We start from the raw sequence: 20,996 nt of genomic DNA, 5'->3' as shown, positions 1-20,996 counted from the left end.
AAATTCCATAATGTAGTTGTCATTTAAAAGAATATGTCATAACTCATTTTTATATAATTCTAAGGTGACAAAATATATCATTGTATAGCTAAATATGAATTTAAAAGATAGATTTGTAAGGGGTGTACTTATATATGCTGAACACTGTGTGTATTAAAATGTATTTTACTAATAACTCGGTAGAACTTTTTTATTTACTTCACATAAAATGAAAATTTGCACTAATTTCATTATACAGTATAATTATACACTAATTTCATTTTACATCTCAAGTGTAATAAATTATTAAAAGTGAAAGAAATACAATATATGACTAACCTATTTTGCAAATTTTTACCCCTCACAAGTATATTTTAAATATATATTTTCCATGGGATGTTATACAATATTTTATTTGTGCACATACATTAAATTAGTCAGTACTAAAGCCAAATCTGGAGATAATCTAACAAAATAACCAGTCGATCAACTTTACTAATATAGCACCTTACTATTACCAGAGGCCTGCCGAAAGTGCTTTAGAGCATTAAAACTAAATTACATGTTAAAACACATAAGATGATAAGAACACAATGAAAACAAAAATGTCAATAAAACAGCATTTTGCACTACTAAATATCAAAATAAATTAGTGTTGAGTTTTGCTTTAATTAGTGCCACATTCGGAAGGTTGCGAAGTTCTATTTGGGTGAAATAACTTACAGTATGATAACATGAGTACACCTAAATTTCTTTTAGGGGAAAATAATAAACAAATATTTTTAAAAAGGAAAAATAAAAAAAATAAAAATTTATGCAATTTTGTTAAAATTTTGAAGTTTGTAATTTGTTGTGCACTAATTAGTTTGAATTTAAATGTATTATATTTTTATGTTCAATGACGTTCGGTGACCAAACCATTATTTTAATGAATATAACTGTTGAATTAATCTGTTTTGTTCAAATGCACCAAAATACATCACCTATATTCACTCAGAAATGTTAACAAAACTCAATTTGCATAATGTATACAACAAATGGAAGAATTTTACATATATTACATTATATTATATTTGATTATATTATTGTTATATGTATTAAATTATAACTATAGTTATTGTTTTATATATATATATATATATATATATATATATATATATATATATATATATATATATATATATATATATATATAAATTATAGTTAATATATCAATATCCTTAAAAAAGTACAATGATTATAATGCATATTATATTATATTATATTATATTATATTATATTATATTATATTATATTATATTATATTATATTATATTATATTATATTATATTATATTATATTATATTATATTATAACTGTAGTTATTGTTTTATGTATATATATATATATATATATATATATATATATATATATATATATATATATATATATATATATTATAGTTAAAATATCAATATCCTTAAAAAGGTACAATGATTATATATTATATTATATTATATTTGATTATATTACATTATATTATATTACATTATATTACATTATATTATACTGTAGTGTGTGTTTGAGGTCAGTCAGTACACATGTTTGTTCTTGCCTCCAGTCTCCTCCACTGTCGTCACTCTCCTCTGTTGCTGGAGTGACTGTCTAACCTTTCTCACAGAGCCTCCGCTGCTCTGCCACGTCCACACAACACTGCTCTGCCTTTCTCCGTCTTCCGCCTCACACAAACACACTGACAGCCGAGGTCTGATGTGGAGAATCAGCACTGTTGGGCCTGACTGTGGCGACCAGCAAGCAACGCTTACGATGATTTGCTCTATTTTCCTTTTGCACTCTTTGGTTGACACAAGCAAGTTCTTAGCGAAAACTTATTTGATTTATTTATTTTAGCGCTTGAGGGCTTTGCATGATGAAAGTGCACATGTTGTATATTATATATTATTATTTGATTTTATTTGTTTTCTCTGTGACGAATGTGCTCAACTGCTTACTTGTCCGAACTGTGTCTCCTTCCTTCTTTTTCCTCTTCAGTTGTTGTTGTTGTTGTTTTACTGTTGTTTCTCCTGTGTTGAGCCGGTTTTCTGTAATGCTGTTCACTGTAATTCTTCACTGCAGTCACCTTTCATTATATGAGTTAGGTCCTGTGGGGTTCTGGTGCAGTAGACACACCAATCGATCCGCGAACGCGTCGCCCATTCGATCATAGCTTTTCCCAAAGTTCTATAGCTAACGCGAGACGCATTAGGGACGCATATTGCTCTCCGTCCACTGTAGGGCATTTACCGTGTTAGCAGGCCACCAGCTCCAACCTGAAGAATTAAGGTGAAGAGCATTTATGTTTACTCTCGACTCTTTTCACGTTTTTTATACAAGTACATGCCGTATACATTTCCTCTTCTTTATTTCTGTTTATTAATTTATTATTTTTTTTGTCATGGTTGAATCTGATGCATCCAGCATGGTAGGAATGGTTACTGTCTGTCCTTCTCTACTCCTCTCCAAGCTCTTACCAGTGCCTGGCTTGATTTGTGACACTGTGGTTTTGATCGATTGATTGATTGGTTGGTTGATTGACTGATTGGCAGGTCTCCTGGCATGGCATCCCCGCATCGTTTTACACCTTTTCCTTCTGTTCATTCATAGATGCATGTCTTTGATATCCTTCAGGTTTGCTTTTATTTATGTGTGTCAATGGCATTTCTGACAGGAAGAGAAATCTGGAAAGATAAAGTACGTGAAAACTCAGGGCTGTCAGTTTTATCATCAGAAACTTGTGAATTTGGAACATTGAAATATCACTTAAAATGTTTGTGAACAAAGCAATGTTTCTGTCCCAACTGCTCAAAACTGTCACTTTCTCAGAAATTGGCACAAAATCTGTATTCAGAATAATACTTGCAACAATTGGAGAGGAAACTATGGCTCCTTTTAATACAATGCAAATGACTTGAAATGCACAGATGAAATGCAATTAATGCTGTCATGTAATTTTTCACATTTTCACCCGAAGTACATTGCCTTGTTTTGGTTAACAAAAGGTCACACTTTATTTTGATGCTCCATTTGTTGAATTTAAGTTATATTGCAGTATTTAAGTTATATTGCAGGAGCACTATCAACAGATATTAAGCAGACAGTCTACTAATACTCAAATGAACCCTCAAAATAAAGTTTTACCTAACAAAATTATGTGAGAAGGAATTTAGTCAAATAATTTTGATGACAGACAGCATTTTCAAAATGACTTCACATCAGTGACATTGGACTATAAAACTATAAGTGTTAAGTTATATTTGTTTGAATAGCCCAAAAATGCATTGTATGAGTTTAAAATAATGCCAAAAATCATCAGAATATTAAATAAAGATCATGTTCCAGCAAGAATAATAAAATTCTATTTGTTGGTGTGTATCAACGGATTTATTTGGTAGATGTGTCTCCATTATAATTAATGCACATTTTTCTTTGTTGTTGTTGTTGTTGAATTAAAAATGTATGATCCTCAATTGAGAAGAGACATTTTATGTGCATTTTTAGAACTTTTACATTTAGTTCTTTCCCAAATTTGCATAAAATAGCGCATTTCAATGTGGCAATGTCACTGGCCCAAAACCATTTCCTGCTTGTTGTCAAACTATTTCGTAACTGTTGCACGAGCTAGTTCAATGTGTTAACGTTAAAACAGCTGCCATAACATTATTTATCAATATGTGGCCCTTTTTGGGTGTTTGGAATATACAGTATAGAAATTAAAATACGTAATACAGGAAATACATTAGGATCACTGTTATTGTTTACATCCCTCAAAATGGTCTTTAGTTGGACGGAAACATTGCTAATTATTAAACATTCGTACTTTAGTGTTATCAAGTGGTATAAAATGGACAAATTTTTTAATTAGACCCCTGACCCATACGTTAAACAGCAATTTAAGTCTGAAGCAGAAGTAACGTCTTTTGTAAAATCATTTATGCCAATGTTTTCTAGCATTTGAAAAAAAAAAAACGAAACTACTTTGAATTAGGCACGCTGTCTTAAAAAACACAATTCTGTAAACACTATACTTGACTCTAGTCACGCAGGATTGTGAATAGAGCAATGTTTTTAAAAAAGCAAATGTAATTGATAGTATTGATAATATAAAATTAAAACAAACAGAAAAATCTTAGAGAAGCGGTTTGGATTCTTAGGGAACAGTTTCAAAAGTAATTTGTAATTAATTGACAGCCCTAACTTTCAGAATAAACAATATTTTAATTAAAATGAATATTTAATGCAATATAGGATGCAGTTTCCTCTTCCTTAATTATCTCATGGTTGAGCTGAGGCCTGTAGTTCACTGAATCCGAGCCTTTAGAGCTGAATATGGTGTATAACGTCAATTTCTGTCTAGGAGTTTACCAGTGCAATGTAGGAGTAGGTTCCAAATAATAGAATAATCTCAAGCATGCTATTCAAATGCAGGTTACTAGAGCATATTTTAATCCTATTTCCTATCCTTCTTTTTTCCTGCTCTTTCTCTTTGCCATCTCTTCCACTCTTATGCCCTGCTAGACCACGGGGACCTGATGGAGATGCAGGGTTTTGGCGGCAGCCCCTTGTCATGGCAGCAGGGCGAGTGCACCAGTCATATGTCATCATGTCTGTCCTGCTCCACTGGGGGCAGCAATGCCTCTGTCGAGCTTCCAGCCAGCTGCACCTGCATGCATGACCGGTGAGAGAGATACACGTTCACACTTCTGGCCCTGAAGACTTAAAGAAAACACACGTTCAGTAACAGTAATGTTGTGAAATACTATTACTGTTTCAAATAACTGCTGTCTGCTGTAAAGTAATACAAATTATACTGAGTAAATTAATCCCGTGAAGGTAAAACTGAATTTTCATCAGTTGTTAGTGTGACATGAAATCATAGTAATGATCTGATTTGCTGCTTATAAAGCATTTTTTCATATTATCAATGTTAAAAATAACACATTTAGGGTGTAGGTGACTATTTTTCTTCAGTTGAACATTAAAGATGATTTATAGCTGAAATTTTGGTCTAGGCATGCACAGGGGCGATTTTAGGATTTTCATTTTAGGGGGGCTCAGCTTCTTATAAGGTAAAAAAAATTATGTATACACAAAGCCTGATATTACATTTATAAGTAGTAATTTTTTAGTAATACACTTAAAAATGTTTGTTTAATATGGGTTGTATACTAGTATTTCACTGTATTACATAGACAGGCATAGCAATTTGAGTTCTGAATAAGCCAAGTAGGCTCAACCCATCTGTTTACTGTAGTAAAAACCACTTTCTATATATTCTAGTGCTTTTTTGTTTCCATGTTTTAAAAAAACTGCCACTTTATAAATGTCATACTGTACATATAAATATATACTTTTAAACAACACTTGATGTTTCCATCTCTGTCAGTGACTCAGTGACAGTTATGACGAGTACATTCACAAAGTGGTTCTGTCACTGTGTTTAACCCTTTCTGTGAAAGACTGTATAGTATAGTTAATTCTACACAAACTGTAAAGTGTTTAATAGTGGTAGTTCATTTTGAAATAAAAATATCTAAATGTTCGCTAAGAGTTCCATTTTTCGCTGGAGGAAACAGCTGTGCTGATGAGGTGAACGCAGAGAAAACCCCACTGCTCCTCCATGACATTGGGATACAGGTGATACATGGTTATCTTAATCAAAGGACTGCAAATAAGCAGATATTATAACAATTTATCGATAAACACACAACTCGTTCTCTCGCTGTTCACAGCTGTTTGCTGATCAAATGAAAAACAAAAAACTGGGAGGAGCTGAATTCTGCTGCCGTTTTAATATCAAATTTAAAGGGGACTGAGAGGACAATTAAGCATACAGTTTATGAGCTACAGCCCCCCTAAAATAGGCCTAGCAATGCCCATGGGCCTGCATATGTCCTTTCAGCCTCTATATTGTGATGTGCTAATCTGTAGTAGTTACATCGCAAGATCTGCATATTTCTTAGTTCCTCCAAAGGCCCACCCTCAAGAGGCTCTGATAGGTCAGCTAACATAATGTGCTTTGATTCACGGATCGGCTCCACGTCACCAGGAAAAGTGTCACACCTTCAAAAGCACACGCTTTGCCTCTGCTCTGTAAATAGTCAGTGTAGCCGTATCAGTTGGAGCCTGAATCAGACAGAAAATAAAGAGGACACAGCTGAACCTCATGCCTGCTCTCTAAAATAAAACCTGACAAGTGTCTTGCATATATATTCAAAATAAGCATGTGTAATATGAAACATTCAAATATTTTTTTGCGAGTTCATTATTTGAGATGTAGAACACACGGAAAGCGGCCGCATAGAGAGACACTGCAGCGCTGCTGAAGACTGAGGGTGTTTATGGGCGTTTGATGGATAAAAATGAATTTATAACTAATTGTTAATGGTGCCAAACAGCATTTTCCGTTGTTTGCATCCTAGCTACAACATACCGTTAACGCTAGACACTATGCACGTAATAGATCAATTTTAACAAATAAAAATACTTACTTGTGGCTCACAATCCACATCTTCGTCTATTATGGTTGGAGCTGCTCCTTTGAAGAGGTTTTAGCCGAGTCCAGCACTTAACTGAGAGAGATTCTGGAAGCTGTCTTTTGTCAAATGCTAGCTATATCTTTTTTGATAATTCTCTGGAACATAATTAAAATTTAATTGTAAGCATTCTCTCTTTGTGCTGTGTCCTTTGTGTGCCCAAATACAGAAACAGAAGAAGCTCTGTGGAAATAGCAGCATTTGGGCAGCATTTTAGCTTTCTCTTCTACATTACAGTGCTTCTGGCCATGCCCCTTTGCTGTGTGGGGTGTATGCGCATGCTGAATGCACGTAATCTGAAGTGTTCATGATCTCATTAACCCGAATGTATTTTTTGTAGTCCCCAACTTTGTTCGCTATAGCCTGTGCTAAACTAACTCTGTAAAAGTCAATGTCTCCATTTGCATTGAACCGTAAGCGTATTACATTCAGAGATGTCATTTATGCTCATACAGCTACATTACACATCAACTAAAGTTTAAAATATGATATCGTAGTGGACCACCCCTCTAAGACCTATGACTGTGTACTAATTTAAATCATTTGGGCACAGGAATTTATGTGCTGATTCATAAAATGCAAGTCATGTCAACGCCAATAGCCTAGTGATACTGTGTGCTGACATATAGCACAGACATGCTCACATGACCTGAGTTCATTTCTCAGCTCGAATTCCTTTGCCGATCCTTCCGCTCTCTCTGTTCCCAATGCTTTCCTGTCTGAAATCTCTACTGTCCTGTCATTATAAAGGTGAAAAAAAAATAATTATAAAATACAAGTCAAGAAAATGTTTCTTGATGGTTTCACTTCATAAGACTTTTATGTTGTTTTATTTTGAGGAGTCACGGGTACTAATTACATGTTGCCTGTAAAATTTTTCAGATTTTCTGATTTGCGTTTTCTAAATCACAGAAGAACCTGGTTTTAGTTTAAAAAAATTCTGTTAAAGTTAAAAGTTAAAAACTTTAATTTTCTGCTGAACTATGGAGTGGATGGAGGTTTTAAGAAAACGCCCATTTGAAAAATGGCAAAAACAAATGATGAATCCATGATGAACATTTTTCAAGAACATTTTTTTAGAAGGAAAGAGGTTCAATGCATTGGACAAGCAAGTGCCAAAGATAAAAAAACAGCCATATGTTAAATAACTTTGGCTGCAGTTCATGTATATTTTTGCAAAAGCATCTGAGTAGCCTTCCTGTTTTGAAAGAAGTAACGGATGTTTCCCTTCTGTGTCCAGGATTCCTCTGAAGATGCTGTGCCAAAATATGAAGAGACAGATTGTGTCTCGAGCGTTTTATGGCTGTAAGTCCAGCAAATCTTCGCAATTATTCATATGAATTGGTTTAATAAAGCCTCGGGTGTACATAAAATGCTCTTTTGCTGTGTTCGTGTTTGAAGGGCTGGCCTACTGTCGGCATCTGTCCACAGTGAGAACACATCTTTCAGCACTGGTTAACCACAACATCGTTCCCCCGGACAAGCCCTGTGAAGCCTCTGGAGGTCTCAGCAAAGATGTGTGGAGTAAATATCAGAAAGACTGTAAGGTCAGCCTAGTACTCTTCGGCTCTAGTCACTAGAGGGTACTAGCGGTCCGTGACATGTACCATAGGCCGCAGTGGTCCCGCTGTCTCCATCTGTCTCTGATTCTCTCTTGCCAGAACTATAAGGAGCTGGAGCTGCTGAGGTTGGTTTATTATGGAGGGGTGGAGCATGAGATCAGAAAGGAAGTGTGGCCGTTTCTGCTGGGACACTACAAGTTTGGGATGGACAAAAAAAATATGGCTCAGGTAAAAATTCAGGTTTTTTTATGTTAAAGAGCACCTATGATGAAAATCAAGCTGTTTGAACAGAACTGTGTGTAGGTATAGTGTGTCCACTGTCATATTGGTGTGATATAAAGACAATAAGTCTTTAATTTCCTGACATTAAAATAGGATCCAAATCCCTCCCTTTTTGAGGCACACCATAATGTGACGTAGGAGTGTGGTTTCCCCACCCACCAAAATGATTGACAGCCGTGTATTAACATGTCTCTGGAGTAACGTGCATAATCATATCAACAAGACAGGACGTGCGCAAAGCAACTAGGATTAAAAGATCTGTTCTGCTCTCTGTGATCATCAGTCATAATCAAATGTGATCAAGAATGAGTTTAAAATGTTTTAAAAACAGTGCATGTTTGTAATAAAGACAATAAAATCACTAGCTATGTTTCCATCCAAAAATGCGAATGAACTTTCTGCGCAAAACTGGATTATCGCATTAAAGATGTGCGAATAAAGCAGCGTTTCCATCCAACGAGTCAAAGCGAACAAAACCGTCACTTCCTGATTAACTGGCACCAAACATCAACAGTAAAAACTGAATTTACTGTGGTAGGAGAAGCTGCGTCAATCTTTTCTTCATCTAATAAATGACTTGTGCAATCCAGAAGGCAATCCTGACAGGCAGTGAACGCACGGTGGCGTTTGAAGGGGTCAGACACAGAGGACAGACAATCTTGATTCTGGAGGTCATTAATAATATAATAACACTAATACTTAAACAGTAATGTGTTTTATAATGACCAAAACAACAGTTCAGATGGTTTACAGTGTGCTCAGCCCGCTGGTTTCTCTATTTACACACATTTTCATCATCACATGATCTCTTATAACAAAATCACATGACCTTTTTTAATGCGCATACTGAAATTTTGTGCGTTCATCAGTGTTTCCATCATAGTTTATGCGCATCTTTTCTTATCGAATAAAAAGTTTATCCCACTCAGTTGTGCGCATAAGTTTTTTATGTGCATTTTAAACATTTTTGCGCATCATGGCATTTCCATCAACCTATTTTTATGCGCATATTCAAAATGCGCATAAAAATAGGTGAATGGAAACATAGCTACTGTAATTCATTACCACAGTAACATGTCAGTACAATTCTACAAAAATAAGATGCCTCAATCTCTGTTTGTGGACGTTAAATCAGATTTATTTTGTACATTAACATATGCAGCAGTGGATATTATTGTGCATCCTGTCACATTTGCCATGCAAAAACAGTGCAAAGTTAAACGCGCGCACTGTGTGTGTGTGCGTGAATTTTGTAACGATATTGTGTGTGACTCATTGCAGAAAGGAAATACTAAAGTTCTTACTGTAGTAATTCTCACAAACATTATGTGAGATCTGCTTCCTCCATGTTTGTCACTGTGCTGTTTATCTGACATAGCAGCAGACGGCTCTGACAAGCATGAGGGAACTGTGAGCGGGGAGACCTAGCTCATTTGCATTAAAGGCACAGACCACAAAAACAGCTACATTGTGTTCGGAGCAGAAAATCCAATATTCTGAAAGGTATAAAAAACGATCTGATGGGTGTTTAGAGCTGAAACTTTACAGACACATTCTGGAGACACAAAAGACTTAAATCTTGAAAAATGTGCAAAATGGATGCCCTTTTAAAAAAGGAAGAGAAATTCTTGAACAGCATGAACAGTTTTTTCATGGTGTGATGTTTGTTTTGTAGATTGATGAGAAGATCACAGCAAGGTATCAGCAGGTAATGAGGGAGTGGAAGGCCTGTGAAGTCATTGTGAAGCAGCGAGAGAAAGAGATGCAGTCGGCCATTTTCGCCAAGTTGTCGTCAGGAAGCAGTATAGACAGCCACGTCCTCAGACTTATCCACAGAGACTCCACTATCAGCAATGAGGTGAGTGCAGATTTTTTAGATAGTCACGTTCGTTCATTTGTTTTAATAATCTAAAAAGAGTTTTATTCATATTCCAAAGCGATTGATATATTCAACAAAGGCTCACTGAAAATTTGTGCCTCATCCTACATTTTTGTGAAACTGAAAAAACGTACTTTTATTTATTTGACTGCAGTTGCATTCTAGGTGAAATGAATACTATAGGGCAGCATGATGCCAACACTTTGTTTATTTTCATGCTAATGATATTTACATGGACATATTATCAATGAAATAAAGATTATTTTAGTGCATTTCTATGCAAAACACCAAATGAATACCACAAAACAACCTCTCAGTGTCTATGATTTGTAATTAAATAAGTTAGCCTCACTTCTCTATCTCTATAACTTTTGTGGTTCAATCAGTTTGCTCAGTAACTCGCTTTATACGGTGTTGTACTTGTAATGCAGAGTTCTTGGATTCAAGTCATGGTTCCATAAAAGAGATGCAAGAAATGTTAAATCATGGTTTCATAAGAGAGATACAAGAAATGTAAAATCAAAGTAAAACTGCATGGTAGCAGTGCGTTTTTTGCTTTTGAAAACACTATTGGTGGGTTTTAGGCATAGATATATACACTATGTATCGCATACAGACCCTGAGCATGCATCCATTCAGCATGCGTCCATTCCATTACTCCCAGGACAAATGTATTTCAGCCGCACTAGTCAAGACTAAAGCCAATGTGAAGATGCTGGACTTTAGCACTGGGTACAGGTGTAGTAACGAGCAAACAAAGAAAACAAGGCATAACATTTCATAAGTAAGATTTGGATTTTTAGGTTTTTGTATGTTACGAACTTTTGTGCTCAACAAGTATTGATGATAATACAGTCTCTTATTGCACTGACCTAAGTAAAGTAGCACCAACCTGCACTAAATACTAGGCTTATGCTAGTTTTGTTGAATGAAATAAAAAAATAAAAAATAAAAAAAAAAATATGACAACAAAATGCTGCGGTGCCAGAAACTTGAATAATTGGTGGTGAACGAGTCGTTCATAACGAAGATTCATTCACAAACAAATCGCTCCCTCTGTTAGAATGAGAAGTGAAAGCAGAAGGGGGGAAAATGGGAAATGACTAGCTAAATCCAGCTAAAACCAGCTTGACCAGCCTGGTTTAAGCTGCACATAGCTGGTTTTGGCTAGGCTGGTCAAGCTGGTTTTAGCTGGTCATTTTCCACCCTGACCAGCAAAGACCAGACTGGAAATGGCTGGAAACCAGCCTGCAAATGGCCAAAACACCTCTAAAACCAGGCTGGTCGACCAGCTAAAACCAGCCAACCAGTCTAGGCTGGTTTAAGCTGTTTTTTTCCAGTAGGGAACTGTTGAATATCAGTTAGTATAAACATAAATGACAAACATTGACTAATACATTTACACATTTGATACATTTGAGTATTCAATACGTGTACTTTTGATTTTCTAAGCAATGAGAGTCAACTAAAATAAAAAATTTTTTGAAAACAACTTTTAGCCTGTATGACTTGTGTTTACCATGTCTGCCATCTGAAAAGCCTGGGTAGCCTGATGAAACTCTAACTTCCTCTCATCCCATCTGGTGTCTCTGTGTTCAGGTGTTCATGTCTGTGGACGAGCCTGACGCCGGGGGTCAGGACACTTCATGTGAAGACAGCACACCCACTTTAACCACAGTGGTCACCCCGGCCATGCTAGCCCCAGACGAGAGGCCGCTGGTGGAGTTCGACTCTCCAGACTCAGGCCTGCCGTCCTCCAGGAACTACTCTGTCGCGTCGGGACATTCCCAAATCATGTCCAGCATTGACGACGGCCAGAGCATGGAGGAGGACACAACGCCCACTGGAGGACTGGAGGAGCAGGGCGGTCGTGGATCTCTGAGTGAGGACAAACTGTGCAGTCAGCTGGACAAACTCACAACCACCAGTAGCTCTGAGGGCACTGCACCGTCTTTCTCCTCTTATACGGTATGTCAAGGCAACATTGCTTCAGCTCACAGACTGTGGTTAATCACAAGATATTTCAAGATTTGAATACAGTCATTTCAATAATTGGTTGTTTTAATTAGGTCGATTTGTCTAATCTCATTATATATTTATCATTTAAACGCATTATAATTTACCATAAACTTATTTTAATATATAATATTAATATAAAATATTATATTATTGTTATTTAATAGTTTTTATTATACAATTTAGTGTTTTATATGCATATTGTAAACACTTTTTTTAAAATCAATATATTTATATTCAAATGATTCAAACTATTTATTACCATATTTTGGAACTTGTTACAATGCTGATTTTTTTTACATTTGCTAAACCTGAGTCATTAAATATTTGTTCATGTCAACTAACACATTACTATATTTGTAAGTTTACATTACAGATATTTAGTATTGCTGAATAAATATGTTGTTCATTGTTAGGTCATGCTATCTAATCCTTTAACAAATACATCACTGTAAACATTAACTAATTAAGCTGTTAATGTAATGAGATGTCTTAGAATATGAGTAAGTTAACGTTAACAAAGATTATGTAATGCTAAATGAAGTCATTGTTTACCAAAAGCTCATATTAATATGTTTAATTAAAATCTACAAAGTTTAAGTAATGCTTAACAGATATGTTGTTCATTGTTAATTCATGTTAACTAATACATTAACTTATGTTAACTAATACAAACCTATTGTAACGTGTTACTGACTGTTGATATACATATGATGGATTTGCTTTGATCAATGTATTTGCTCTTCAGTGTTTGGACTTTCAGCAGTGAAATTTAAACCACACTGAACTGAACTAAACTACATTTTAATTCAAAGTTTCAAAGTTTTTTTTAATTTACTAGAACGTTTATCCCAGCAGGCACACAATATCATAAGACATTATTATTAGGTTACATTTAGATCATGATGTCAGGTGACCAAAATTCAATGTCAAGCCAGCTTCTAAGGACATATTTTGACATCAATAATGACATCAAATTACATGATTTTAGGTGGTGTTGGAAAGTGACCAAAATCTAACGTCTGATAGATAGTGGTAACGTCCACACAACGTCAAGGTTTAACATGATTAGACATTGGTATTTGGTTGATTTTTAGGTTGATTTTATGTAGGACATTGGACATTGATGTCAACCTGACATTGGGTTCAGATGTCAACCCAATTTTCCTTTCCTAACAAAATCCAACGTCCCCACGACATTGGGGTACAACATCAATATGACGTCATGTTGACATCCTGTGCCTGCAGTGATGTTAAGCTGCTTTGACACAATCTACATTGTAAAAGCGTTATAGAAATAAACATGAATTGAATATATACAAATACACATAACAATTCTGTAATTCATACATTTGACCAGAATCTGGTATATTTTGGTGTTTTTGTTTAAAGTTATAAGAAATTACTATATTAGATTAAAAATATTGTATGATATTTTTATTTTACAATATATATCATAACATTTATTAATGTTTTTGACCATATAGTAAATGATTTTTAAAATGTTAATATTTAGATATTGAAAGTAACATTCAACATAAATTATTTTATATTGCATTTTTTATTATATATAGTATCATTTTAACATTAATATATTAGGTTGTATCATATATAAAATATGATATCTCTTTTCTCTTGGCCTAATGTTACAAAATAGCTAACACTTTATATATTAAAATTGACTATATAGTATTATAATCTAAAACATTAAATTAAATCACAATCTTACATTTCATTATATAGTAAAACTAAAATATTAGAATTTTACACTGTATATTATTGGTCCTATTTGTAACTATAGATGTTTACAAAACGATGATTGTGAATTAAATATGATACAAGCATTATAAATAATATATAAAACACATAAAATAATTATGTTCCCTCTAAAGTGCTTGACCTACTGTATGTAATATCTAACATTCATATATCTACATTTCTGTAGTTATTTTTATATGTTTTTTAACATATTAAATATTTAAATGTCTTAAAGAATTTACTGTATAGAGTATTATAATCAAAAATTTTAATGACATAAAATTATAAAATTTTATATAACATTTTATAGTACAACCAAAATATTAGCATAATAACAGAGTATGTGAAATTTGTAATTATACATGTTTTTCAAAATTATCGTTTTATTATGAAATTAAGATTATAAATAAAATATAAAATACATATAATAATTATATTCCCTCTAAAGTAGTTCACCTAATTGCATGTAATATTTAACATTCATATACGAATATTTCTGTAGTCATTTTTTTTTTCAAAGTAACACACATACACGTAAACATACACACATAAACATCAGTGATAAAGTAGACTGTATGTACTTCAAATGTCATGGTCTGGTCATTTTCTGGTCCAGTAATGTAAAACCAATGGATTTGTGTCGTATGTTGTGCAGATCGAGCTGTTGGACACGGTGGCGCTGAACTTGCACAGAATAGACAAAGATGTCCAGCGCTGCGATCGCAACTACTACTATTTCACTAGCAGCAACCTGGAGAAACTGCGCAACATCATGTGCAGGTCAGTGCAGGACAGTGATTGGCTCTTATGGGTCTGTCTGTTGGACACATTGAAACATAAATCACAGACTCATTTCCTAAATGAGCTAAAGTGAGGCTCAGTCTGCTGTTTTGTCTGTGTTCTCTTTTGCAGTTACGTATGGGAGCATCTGGAGATCGGCTATGTGCAGGGCATGTGTGATCTTCTGGCCCCATTAATGGTCATACTGGATGACGGTGAGTGAGTAGACAAGATTCTGTAGATGAGTCTCCCAATAAGGTTTTATGGGCTTTATTTATGTATTTCAAGCAGCTCGTGTACTTTATAAAAATATGTGAATTAACAATTGCTTTGCTGCATGTTTTACTAGAAATTGTCGATAGTTGTGATTCACTGGGTCATTTTTTGTGTATTTATTTATTCAGATTGCATTATAGATTAAAAATTTTACTGTAGTATAACAAAGTGACTTTTATTGACATTTGTTAAGGTTTGAAATGATTTCCAAGGAAAGCACACATTCATTTGAGTAATCAAAGAGTAATATTGTGACTTTGTGTTTACTGATTTACTCTTTCTGTATTTTATAAAGTATTTTCAACTATTTTTACTGTAGATTTAAAAAAAAAAATCTATAATATTTTTAATAATTTTACAAAATATATTAAAACTTTTAGTAATATTTGAAAATGAATAATAAATATGTTATACTGGGTAAAAAAAACAACAACAATGTTTTGATATTTAATTATAAGCGCTCCTTTGACATTTTCATTCTTTTTGTAATATTTCCCAAGTGCTGTTTTTTCAAACTATTTTAAAAATAATAGCTTTAAATAATTTACAATGACTAATTTCTTTTGCCTTTGGCATGATGACAGTACATAATATTTTAGTAGGTATTTTGCAAGATACTAGTATTCAGCTTTAAGTACATTATAAAGACTTAACTACACTCACCGGCCACTTTATTATGTACACCTATCCAACTGCTTGTTAATGTAAATTTCTAATCAGCCAATCACATGCTAATCACATGGATTTTCACGCACAGCCAACTCTAGGGTTTACAGAGAATGGTCCGAAAAAGAGAAAATATCTATTGAGCGGCAGTTCTGTATGCGCTAATGCCTTGTTGATGCCAGAGGAGGTCAGAGGTCAGAGGAGAATGGCCAGACTGGTTTGAGCTGATAGAAAGGCAACAGTAACTCAAATAACCACTTGTTACAACCGAGGTATGCAGAAGAGCATCTCTGAATGCACAACACGTCCAACCTTGAGGCAGATGGGCTACAGCAGCAGAAGACCACACCGGGTGCCACTCCTGTCAGCTAAGAAGAGGAAACAGAGGCTATAATTCGCACAGGCTCACCTAAATTGGACAATAGAAGATTGGAAAACGTTGCCTGATGAGTCTTTATTTCAGCTGCAACATTCGGATGGTGGGGTCAGAATATGGCGTCAACAACATGAAAGCATGGATCCATCCTGCCTTGTATCAATGGTTCAGGCTGGTGGTGGTAGTATAATGGTGTGGGGGATAATTTCTTGGCACACTTTGGGCCCATTAGTATCGATTGAGAATCATGTCAATGCCACAGCCTACCTGAGTATTATCTTCTGATGGCTACTTCCAGCAGGATAACGCGCCATGTCATAAAGCACGAACCATCTGAGACTGTTTTCTTGAACATGATAATGAGTTCACTGTACTCAAATGGCCTCCACAGTCACCAGATCTCAATCCAACAGAGCACCTTTGGGATGTGGTGGAACGGGAGATTAGTATAATGGATGTGCAGCAACTGCATGATGCTGTCATGTCAAAATGGACCAAAATCTCTGAGAATTTTAGTACCTTGATAAATCTATTTCACGATAGATTAAGGCAGTTCTGAAGGCAAAAGGGGGTTCAACCCAGTACTAGTAACATGTACCCAATAAAGTGGCTGGTGAGTATAGGTTAATTAGGCTAACGAGACAAATCATTGGACAACAGTGCTTTGTTCAGTAGCCAATCAAGAAAAATATTAAGGGTGCTAATAATATAAATCATAATTTTTTTCACATATTTTGATGAAAAATGAAAAACGAATATTTCCATTTCTTGAATATCGTCTGTACAGAGTGCTTAGCCTACAGCTGCTTCACTCAGCTGATGAGGAGGATGAGTCAGAATTTCCCCACCGGAGGGGCCATGGACACTCATTTCGCCAATATGAGGTCACTGATACAGGTAACATGACAATGACCTTTCTCTGTCTTCCTGCCTGAGTCAGCTCTGTGATTTGTCTGCTGCAGTCTGGGACGTCATGAGTTCTGAACATCCAGTGCTGTTTTTCCAGATCCTTGACTCAGAGCTGTTTGAGCTCATGCATCAGAATGGAGATTACACTCACTTCTACTTCTGCTACCGCTGGTTCCTCCTGGACTTCAAAAGAGGTAACGACACCCAAAATCAAACCTGAGGTAAAGCACAGGGAAAATATGATATCTCACACTGTAAACCAATGAGCTTCTGCCTAATAACTATGACATGACTTTCATTGGTTCATGTTTTATAAGTCCATGTTAACCAGAAGTTGCTGAGACTTTTATTTTGGTTTGTTGATGTACTTTCTACTAAAACAGAATATAGAGCAAGGGGCGGGGCTTTCTTTTTGCACGTCATTCCCTCCTTGTAAACTGTACAAGAGGCATGGTAAAGAACATAGAAGCAAATGGTCAGACTTTGACATTTTTTTAGTAGATTAACTTCCATGAATTAATTGTTCACCTAAAGAATAGTAATGTGCACTAACAAAATATAAACTTTTTATATTTTCATTTAAAACTGACTTTTAAAATGAAGTTGAAACATGGTTAACTAATATTAAGTTAAAGCAGCGTGCGAATTACAGGGGGGTTTGGCGTGGGGGCGGGGGGTAAGGGGGTTGACCCCCCTAATAACGCTTGATCCCCCCTGAAGGAGGTCAAAACAAGATGTATGGGGGTCAGTTCTTAAATACTCAGAAATATTTCACTCTGATCTGTATTTTAAATAATAACGTTAATAATTCAAATAATAGATAACAGAAATATACATTTGACCACCCCTATAACGGTTCAAACCATTGTTAATGCATAAGAACTGAACTTAAACACTACAAACTGAACTACACTGTTGCAATTTACTATGACCTATTATGAGAAGCTGCTTTGACTCAATCTACATTGTAAAAGCTCTATACAAATAAAGGTGAATTTAATTGAATTGAATAATTGTGCCAATCAGTCTACTTGGAAAAAAAGTCTGAACGTGGCAGATCTAGTGCACCAATAGACATCATGTTCACAAGACTTTGTTTTCTCATAGAATAGGTGGTGGTATCTATATTTAGCCTGAAAATAAAATCAAATTAGATGCATAGTTTGAAGTTTAACGTACAGTAACATCTGAGATGGCTAATCAGAGAATACTGTAGGTCAGAATACTCTTGTCGGCGCCAATAGCCTAGTGGTTAAGTGCGCCGACATATAGCACCATGGTGCTCATGGCAACCCGAGTTTGATTCTCGACCTAAGGTCCTTTGCCGACCCATCCCCTCTTTCTGCTCTCAAATGCTTTCCTGTCTGTCCTCCACTATCCTATCCCAATAAAAGGTGAAAAAAAATAATTATTATTATTTAAAAAAAAGAATACACTTAATATTCCTCAAAACGCTAAAAACTTAAATGTTTTATTAATAAACTAGATGTAATTAAAAATAAATATAGAAATGACTAGAGCATGTATTATATAAACTAACCGAAACAGTTGACCCCCCTGATCGTCAATTTATAATTTGCACACTGAGTTAAAGTAACTTAAAAACATTCGTGGTCATGACTTCTTGATCATTTTATTTCTTCATTTTGTGTGTGTGTGTGTGTGTGTGTGTGTGTGTGTGTGTCTCAGAGCTGCTGTATGAGGATGTGTTTGCGGTTTGGGAGGTGATCTGGGTTGCCCCTCGTATCTCCTCCAAGCACTTTGTCCTGTTCATTGCACTGGCTTTGGTGGAGGTTTACCGGGACATCATCCTGGACAACAACATGGACTTCACTGACATCATCAAGTTCTTCAATGGTGCGTAAACTCAATGATTTAGACTGTTTGCACACTGATTCTACTGTTTACATCTCTCTTTCTGTCTTTCATTCATTAACCAGAATGAACAGCTCAACCCCAAAAACTGCCAGCTTTTTTGAGTCACTGGTGTTTTGACAAAAAAAAGTGTAATTAATGTACTGTATTTCTTAAAAATATATAAATATATGTATACAGTTGGAGTCAGAATTGTTAGCCCCCCTGAATTATTAGCCCCCCTGTTTATTTTTTTCCCCAATTTCTGTATGAAAGAGAGCAGATTTTTCCAACACATTTCTAAACATAATAGTTTTAATAACTCATCTCTAATAACTGATTTATTTTATCTTTGCCATGATGACAGTAAATAATATTTTACTAGATATTTTTCAAGACACTTCGATACAGCTTAAAGTGACATTTAAAGGCTTAACTAGGTTCATTAGGTTAACTATGCAGGTTAGGGTAATTAGGCAAGTCATTGTATAACGATGGTTTGTTCTGTAGACTATTGAAAAAATATATAGCTTAAAGGGGCTAATAATATTGACCTTAAAATGTTTTTTTAAAATTAAAAAACTGCTTTTATTCTAGCTGAAATAAAACAAATAAGACTTATAAGAAAATATTATCAGACATACTGTGAAAATTTCCTTGCTCTGTTAAACATCATTTGGCAAATATTTAAAAAAGAAAAAAATATTTGGGCTAATAATTCTGACTTCAACTGTATAAAAAAATCACTTAAATAAATAAATAAATACAATTATGGCTTTTTTCAATGTTTTTGAAAGCTTCGTCTTATGATCTTAAAAGCTGGATTTATTTATTTAATAATACACCTAAAACACTAATATTGTGAAATGTTATAAAATAAGTTTGCTGTCACACGATCCTTTAGAAACCATTATGACAGGATTTTCTTGCTTAAGAAACTTTTAAGTGAAGTTTCATAAACTAATTTCGAGAGGAGCACGTGATATGATTGAGCACGTCTGGCCGCTCATCTGTAATCAGTAATAATCCAATCAGAGTGATCCTAGTTTGATCCTGCTCAGGCTCCAACAGGAGTCTGTGTCACCCTTTGCTCCAGCTGGAGCTCCCTAGCCTCCTTCCCTTTCCATAACCTCTATATCCAGCAGCCGGATATAGCAAAAACTTTCAAGCTTTTGGGGGGAAATTCTTTGAAATACACGGCTGGTGTCCCGAGTTGATAGCATTTTGGGGAGCTCTCGAGACCTACCTGATCTCGGATCTCCTGATATGCTTATTGAGCCCAGGGCGGGAGCCCTGGGCTCAAATATCTCAGAGCTCAGGGTTTTCTCCCGGGACAGCATGCCAAACCCGCTTTAAATGCCAAGCATATCTAAGTGGGAACTCTTGAAAAATGCTTTATGCTGATATTGCTCAAACAATTTTGTTGAAAATGTAATACTTTTCAGGATAATATATATAACATTCACAACATTTTATTATGTCATTACTGATACGATTTTATTTCTTTCAAAAAGCAAATTTACTGAGCCCAATTTTTTTTATATCAAAATGTGAATTGATAATTTTTTTATTAGATCAGGAGATTATATATTATTAATCAGGGATGCAAACTCATCTGAGGTGAGGAAAAAAGTGATGATGATAGTAGTAACATTTGGAAGTTACATTTGGGAAAAAGTTTGCTAGTTATTTTAGATTTGTTAGAAATACTGTAGGCGACGCAGTGGCACAGTAGGTAGTGCTGCCTCACAGCAAGAAGGTCGCTAGTTCGAGCCTCGGCTGGGTCAGTCGGCGTTTCTGTGTGGAGTTTGCATGTTCTCCCTGCATTCGCGTGGGTTTCCTCAGAGTGCTCCGGTTTCCCCCACAGTCCAAAGACATGCGGTTGGCTAAATTGTCTGTTGTGTTCCCAGAGATGGTCTGCAGCTGGAAGGGCGTCCGCATGTGCTGGATGATTTGGCAGGTCATTCCGCTGTGGCGACCCTGGATTAATAAATGGACTAAGCCAAAAAGAAAATGAATGAATAAATACTGCAATGCTAAATGAAGCCAGTGGTGTCAGGTTAACTAACAGTTCAAGCTAAGTCATG

The 20,996-nt window shown here is 35.2% G+C and overlaps 1 protein-coding gene across 1 annotated transcript in view; it reads left to right on the top strand.

The window, feature by feature from the left end:
- The window catches only part of sgsm2 (small G protein signaling modulator 2), a 103,784-nt gene that overhangs the window by 75,040 nt on the left and 7,748 nt on the right, over window positions 1-20,996 (top strand). Inside the window, exons 13-23 of the mRNA XM_056473862.1 lie at window positions 4,534-4,693; window positions 7,792-7,856; window positions 7,953-8,098; window positions 8,213-8,341; window positions 10,071-10,253; window positions 11,874-12,242; window positions 14,704-14,828; window positions 14,961-15,043; window positions 16,934-17,043; window positions 17,153-17,249; window positions 18,745-18,912. Coding sequence (XP_056329837.1) covers window positions 4,534-4,693; window positions 7,792-7,856; window positions 7,953-8,098; window positions 8,213-8,341; window positions 10,071-10,253; window positions 11,874-12,242; window positions 14,704-14,828; window positions 14,961-15,043; window positions 16,934-17,043; window positions 17,153-17,249; window positions 18,745-18,912 — 1,635 coding nt within the window. The remainder of the gene's footprint in view (window positions 1-4,533; window positions 4,694-7,791; window positions 7,857-7,952; window positions 8,099-8,212; window positions 8,342-10,070; window positions 10,254-11,873; window positions 12,243-14,703; window positions 14,829-14,960; window positions 15,044-16,933; window positions 17,044-17,152; window positions 17,250-18,744; window positions 18,913-20,996) is intronic.

Source organism: Danio aesculapii, chromosome 15 (assembly GCF_903798145.1).
Source record: "Danio aesculapii chromosome 15, fDanAes4.1, whole genome shotgun sequence".
Lineage (NCBI taxonomy): Eukaryota > Metazoa > Chordata > Actinopteri > Cypriniformes > Danionidae > Danio > Danio aesculapii.
The sequence above is the reverse complement of the archived record's forward strand: the minus strand, read 5'-3'. Positions and strand labels throughout refer to the sequence as shown.